Genomic DNA, 6733 nt, shown 5'->3' on the forward strand with positions numbered 1-6733 from the left:
AATGTGCAACAGTGAATGAATCGGAAAAATTAAATGGAAAGAACATGCTGTAAAAGTATCTGTGTTGCATTAAAAAATCACTAATAAAAATTTTTTAAATGTAGATTAAATGTTAATTAAATAAAATGAAAATAATATCTCGTACAAACTTAAGAGGTGTTTTTATGCCTTCCAACTTGATTTCACGGCCTTTAAAGTGAAGGAGCCTGATGCATAGCGTGTAAGTAAGTACTGAGCTGCTACCGGGAAGACCAGTGGTTTGCATCCTCTGGAAACTCGTAAGACATCAGCGAGGGGAGATGGTCTCCTCCAATGAGGTGTCCAGCCTGGGGAGCCTGACGGAGGGGTGTCATTTGCTGACTCAGAGGTAACAGATGGTCATGGACTAGGCTTTCAAACAAGGGGGAGGCTTTTGCCCTCAAATTTGCAAACATGGGAAATCAAAAGGTATTGCACCACAAAAGGCGAAAACATCACAAAGGAAAAGACATCCTAGATGAGACAAAAATCCTGAAGGTAAAACAAAGGAGAGAATATAACCTCCTCAGAGCCTCCAAAAGTCTCAGACATTAGGCTGGTGATCCATTTCTGTAATGATGGCAGACATTAAATTCTATGGAGATAAAAAGAAAAGAAAAAATTTCTGTGGAGATAGTTCTGTGCTGTAAGACACGTAAGACATGTCAGAATCAACTCAACAAAAGGTTCCAAGTTTTCTCCTCTGTGTTTGTGTATATTAATATTAATATATGTATGTGCCATCGAGTTGCCTGTGATCCATAGTGACCCTGTGTATAACAGCTCTGAAGCCTGCCCTGTCCTGATCCAGTCTCACTGACTCTGACACATCAACCTGCATTGCCCCAGTTACTGTATCAATTCGTCTCATCCGAGTCTTCCTTTCCTGTGCTGTCCCACCACCCTTCCAAGCATGTTGTCTTTCTTCAAGAATCGGTCCCTCCTGGTCATATGCCCAAAGTATGTGAAACAAAACTTCAAAATCCTACCCTCCAAGAAGAAATGTGGTTTCATCCTCTCCAAGACAGACCTATTTGTTTTCTTGGCTGTCCATGGTATGTTCAAGACTCTTTTCTAGCACCACAACTGAGAGACATCAATTCTCCTTCTGTCATCCTTAGTCACTGTCCAGCTCTCTGATGCATAGCAAGTAATGGCGAAGACCGTGGCCTGGATCAGGTGCACCTTAGTCTTTAGACTGACATCTTTGCTTCTCAGTACTCTGGAAAGGTCCTTGACAACAGATTTACCTAATGCAATTTCTCTTTTGATTTTCTGACTGCTGTTGTCAAGAGCATAGATTGTAGATCCAAGCAAGCAGTAGTTAACAACCTTAATCTATTCTGTGTACATCATGGTGCTGCCAATTGGCCTTCACATTTATATTCTACATAGATCTCTGGGTAGTGTAGACAGCTTCGACTCATCAGCTGAGTGTGATTAGAATATACGCAGACACCACATAGACTAAAGGGCGCCTGACAACTTGCTTTAAGAAGACCAAATGGAGCTGCTGTGCTGTGCTCTGGCTTGAGTGAGTTGGAACTGACTCAAAGGCAATGAATTTGGTTGTTTTCATTATGTATCTATCTAGGGAGCTCTAGTGGCCTAGTGCTTAAGAAGTTGTGTTGCTAATTCAAAGGCAGACATTTTTAATATACCAGCTACTCCAAGAGAGAAAGATGAACAATTCCCTCCTACATGATTTACAGCCTCTTAAAACCCCCTGGAGGGTCTGCTATGAATTGATTCAAACACAACAGCTCATAACAACAACTTTATCTATCTATCTATCTGTCTATCTATCTATCTATCATCTTTCTATCATAGCTAGCTCTCTCTCTCTCTCTCTTCGTCCTTGTAGAGGGACATCTTGTTTGAGAGGGTGAGGGACAGCACAGGAGAGGAAGACCCTCAGACCCTCGATGGATTCAGTGACTTGGGGGCAGGTGTATCAGAGACAATGAGATTGGCACAGCATAGAGCAGGGTTTAGGGCTGTTGTACATAGGGTCTCTATGAATCGCAGGCAACTCGGCAGCACATAACAACAAATATATCTCCTTCAGGGTCTTCCTCTCCTGCGCTGGCTCTCCACCCTTTCAAGCATGATGTCCTTCTCCAAGGACTCATTACTCATGTCCAAAGTATGTGAGACAGAGGTTCAAAATTCTTGCTTTTACCCTCTCCAGGACAGATCTGTTAGTTCTCTTCACAGAGAACAATCTTCCTATGAGCTTCCATGACAGATGGTTCTAGCTCTGTATCTGTCTAGATATATATCTACGTGTCTATTTATACAAGAAGCTCTGGTGGCCTAGTGATAAGGAGCCATGCTGCCAACTCAAAGGGGTGCTGTTTGAACCCACCAACAGCTCTGCAGGAGAAAGATGGGCAATCTCTTCCCATGCTATATACTATCTCTGAAAATCTCCTGGGTTGGTTCCGACTCAACGGTACATAATTACAATTGACCTAGATGTATAAAGCTATCTATTCTGTATAGTTATATAGTTTGTCTATGTATATTTATCTCCTACTGTTTCTGTTTCTCTGGCTGTTATAATCTAGAACATTCTAACAGCCTCATCCTAAACAGGGACTCAAGACTGTCACAGGGAAAAGCCCTGAGCTCCGTCCTCTGCCTGCTCCTCACACCTCCTCTACCCAGTGCAAGTGGCATCAGTGCCCACAGACGAGGTGGTGCTCCTGGCCCTCCAGGGCCCCCTCATGTTTAAATGATGCCTGAAACCTGAGGCCACACAGTCTCAGTCTCTTTGCGGGAAACCTGAGCAGAGGAGTGTGCAGCCGGATTGATGGGCCAGGAACTCACCACCTCGCTCCCCTCCTCTCTCCTCAACATCAGCCATCACCACATTTCATCTCCAAGGCTGGGGAGCCCTGGCAGTCCTTGGACCCAGGAAGGCAGGCTGTGCTGTCATGAGGGGAGGGGAACCCCCCGGACTGGAGGTGTGTGCAGAGAGGCAGGCTGTGTGAGCCTGTGGGAGAGGTAAGCTGCTTGCCATGAGCAGCCAGCTGAGGGTCCAGGAGGGGGAAGGTGAGTGTGCATCCTCATCCCCTTGGGGTCCACCTGTGAGAGACTCAGTGGCCGCAGGGCAGGAAGGAGCAGGTGCAGGCTTTCTGTTGTTGGACACTGGGTTTGATCCAAGGTCTGCCACTTGCTCTCTGCGCACGGTCAGATGATTCACCCTCTCTCTGCCTCATCTGGGGGATGAACATAGCCATCGCTTCCATGCAGAGCCATTATAGGGATCCAAACAGCTGGGAAGCCGGTGCAGGATGCTGGTGTCAACAGCTCTCAGAGCCCCTGGCCCTTCCAGCTGTCTGTAGTCTTGCTTCGAGTTTCTCTGCCCGTGCAGCCCTTCAGCGGAGTGCTCTCTGGGGTCCTGCAAAGCACAATTAAGAGCTTGGCTACCAGTGGAAAGGTTGGCTGTAGAAGTCCACCCAGAGGTGCTTCAGAAGAAAGGACCTGCTGATCTGCTTCTGAAAGGTCGAAGTCACTGACATCCCTGTGGAATGCAGTTCTACTCAGAAATAAAGGGACTAAGGGGCTGTCTAGCCTGACACCTTTCCCAAGAAGGCTGTCAGAAAAATGTTACAGGCTGGGGGCTCACTGGGTGAATCAATCAATTGGAGCCAAGTTGATGGTGGAGGCCACTAAGGGGGTCCTATAGAGAAGCAGAGGTGGTGCAGGGAGGTGGACTTTGCAGGGCCGGCGCCTACCCCTGTCTCTGTCTCTTACAGTGCGAGGTGGAGTGAGGGGGCAGCCCAGGAGCGGCTCTCCAGGCACAGGTAAGATGGAGTGAGGTATTCCTGCGAGCCTCATACCGGCTCCCCTCAGTGCTTCTCTTTCATTTTCCTCTTGACCACCTTCCCTTCCACTTTACTACTTTCCATTCAGCACAATGCACTGACTCTTCTAAGAAGCAGAGGGTTTCACTTGACGAGAGCAAGTATTACTAGAGGGGACCAGGGCTCAGGCTGGAGCACCCAGGAGGTTCCCAAACAGTGGTACCTGGAATCAAGGCCTGAGAAGCAGTGAGCACTTAAAGACTGTGAGGCAAGGAGACACCTTCGAGCAGGACTCCCCCCACTCAGAAATCCAAAGGACACATTCTTTTATTTCTTTTGATTGGTTTGCATACAATCATTCATATACATTGTGTTTTGTGCTTGTGCATTATTTTCATAGTCTTTCATTAGATTGTATTTCATTCATGCATATTTTGTTTTTCTGCTCTTAACATCCATGATATTAATAAGCATATACACAAAAGTGTGAAAGCGTGTAAGCCTTCACATTCCATGCCTTAATATCCCCATTTTAGATAGCCAGTTTCTGATTTGCACATTCCTATCAAACCAGTACTCTAATTAAAATGTGGTGATGTTGTTATGTGCCATTGAATCGCTTGCGACTCATGTCTTCAGCAGCCCTTAACTCTGCTCTGCCCTGTGCCAATCGCACTATCTCTGACACACACACCCCGATTACCCCAGTCACTGAATCAATCCACCTCATAGAGGGCCTTCCCCTCCCGTGCTATCCCTCAATCCTACCAAGCATTATGTCCCTCTCCAAGGTATGTCCTTACAACATGTCCAAAGTATGTTAGACGGAGCCTCAGAATCCTTGCCTCCAGGGAGCCACCAAGTTTAACCCTCTCCAGGACAAACCTGTTTGTTTTTTTAGCAGTCCATGATACTGTCAATAATTCTCTTCTCACATGGTTTCCATTTGAAATCTCCTCTGGAGTCACCTCTGAGAGATCTATTATCCTATTTTTATTTTGCTGCTGTTGTTGTTAGATGCCGTAGAGTTGCTTTGCTAACGCAGAGACTTTGCATCAATAGTTTTAACCTACCAGTGGCTCATTGGGAGAAATATGAGCAATTTCCTTCTGTTAAATTCATAGCTTTTAAAACCCAATGAAGAGTCAATTACTATGAGTCAGAACCAACTCAGTGACAGTGTGGGAGTGAGGGGATGGTTGGAGCATCATCCAAAAGCTCTGAAAGACAAGTGGAAGGAGACGTCGACTTTCTTACTCGTTCTTTTCCCTCAACATAGATCCAGTCTTAGGTGGAGATGGAGACCTTCTCTTTGCTTCCATTTCTCATTCCGCTCATATTTCAGGTTCCTTTGCTCCCTTTCCAATGACCAGGCTTTGTCCTGGAGACGCTTTCCAAGAGCTCACAGCTGCTATGACATTTGTTTCTAGGTCTATTTCATTTCCAAAGTGGGCCTTGGAGAAGCCTGGTAGAGCCATGAGAGAAAGCATCAACAGGAGAAACCTGTCTCTCACCGGCCGCTACTGATCAATTTCTTTACTCTTTCTCTACTTAGTCTTATTGAAGATGCACTTTCTGCAGAGATAGGGGAGGAGAAAGGAGTTGGGGCTGGAGTAGATCAAGAAAGCATATCCTCACACGTCCAACTAACTAGCTCTGAATTTCTAAGCAGCACTTACCACTTTTTAATTTGTGTACACGGGTTATCTGATCAGGTTCAACAAGACTCTCAGTAAGCATTGGAGAAGGGCAGCACAGGCACCGGAGGCTCATTTTCTAGCTAAAGACATCAAGTCCGAAGGACACGGGCATTGTTCTTAGTGGAGTCAGAGTCATGCTTGATGTTTCTTCTTCTTTTCTTTTTAATAAAATTCTTATTTTATACTGGTTTACTTACAAAGTTTGTAGCCATTGCTTTTCACACTGGATCTTTCCCCTTTCCTTTTCCTACCCCTCCCTCCACCCATCAAACTGTGAGATCCTATGATTAAGCCTCTCCCATCCTCACCCTTCTGCTCCCCTCCCCTCTTGGGCCCTCATACACGTTCTTCAGTAATGGTCTTATACAATATTTGTCCTTATGGGACTGAGTTAGTTCATTCAGCATAATACTCTCCAGTCCCTCCCAAGTTAGAGAGTAATTTACAAAATATTGCTTATTGACTTCACAACTAGTGAACGTCCACAGCAGACATGTTTCCAGAGCTCGCCCCAGTGAAGGATGATGAGAGACCCTCACTTTACATGAGCCTCTTCCCATTTTGCTAGTGTGGTCCTTTGATGCACACCTCACTCTATGGTCCAGTCTGATCCTTCAAATTTCAAACCCACTTCTCGTGGGCATGCACGGCTTTCTGGGAAACCTCTTTGTGTTGTTTTTGTTGTTAGTTGTTGTCAAGTTGACTGAAACGCACAGTGACTTTATGAACAAGAGTGTCCTCTGTGGACCATCTTCTCCCCTCGCCCTGATTGTTTAGATTTTTATCACTTCAAATATAAAATTTCATTACCTTCTTCTTCTTTCAGTTTTTCTGAAAAGAAATTGGAACTTAATCTTATGATGCTTTCCTCAGGAAACTCGATGAACTTTGATCAATGTTGATAGTTATGGAAAAGCTTCATGCCTTTTGTTCATAGGGTCGCTATGAGTCATGCTCCGCTAAAAGGCAATCATCAACAACAACTTTTAAATTGCTAATTTCTTCTTCTTCCTGACTAAACCTATTGTTACATCCTGCCATTTTATTTCTTTTTCAGTTATTGTCCTTTCAGTTGCAATATTTTTGTTTGGGTATTTTATTTTTTTTTAATTTTTTTATTTTTATTTTTATTTTGTGTGCGTGTACCGTCAAATCAGATCTGACTGGTACAGGAGGATATTGCGCCTCCTTCTCCGGCAGAGC

At 44.9% G+C, this 6733-nt stretch overlaps 1 protein-coding gene across 1 annotated transcript in view; it reads left to right on the plus strand.

Annotated features, from left to right (window-relative positions):
* The first annotated feature begins 3041 nt into the window (after positions 1 to 3041).
* Positions 3042 to 6733, plus strand: part of TMC2 (transmembrane channel-like 2) — an 81927-nt gene continuing 78235 nt past the window's right edge. The window contains exons 1-2 of the mRNA XM_006894249.1: positions 3042 to 3075; positions 3783 to 3830. Of these exons, the coding sequence (XP_006894311.1) occupies positions 3042 to 3075; positions 3783 to 3830 (82 nt within the window). The remainder of the gene's footprint in view (positions 3076 to 3782; positions 3831 to 6733) is intronic.

The sequence above is a fragment of the Elephantulus edwardii genome, unplaced genomic scaffold (assembly GCF_000299155.1).
Source record: "Elephantulus edwardii isolate Elephantulus edwardi_28Jun2011 unplaced genomic scaffold, EleEdw1.0 scaffold00138, whole genome shotgun sequence".
In the NCBI taxonomy this organism is placed as follows: Eukaryota; Metazoa; Chordata; class Mammalia; order Macroscelidea; family Macroscelididae; genus Elephantulus; species Elephantulus edwardii.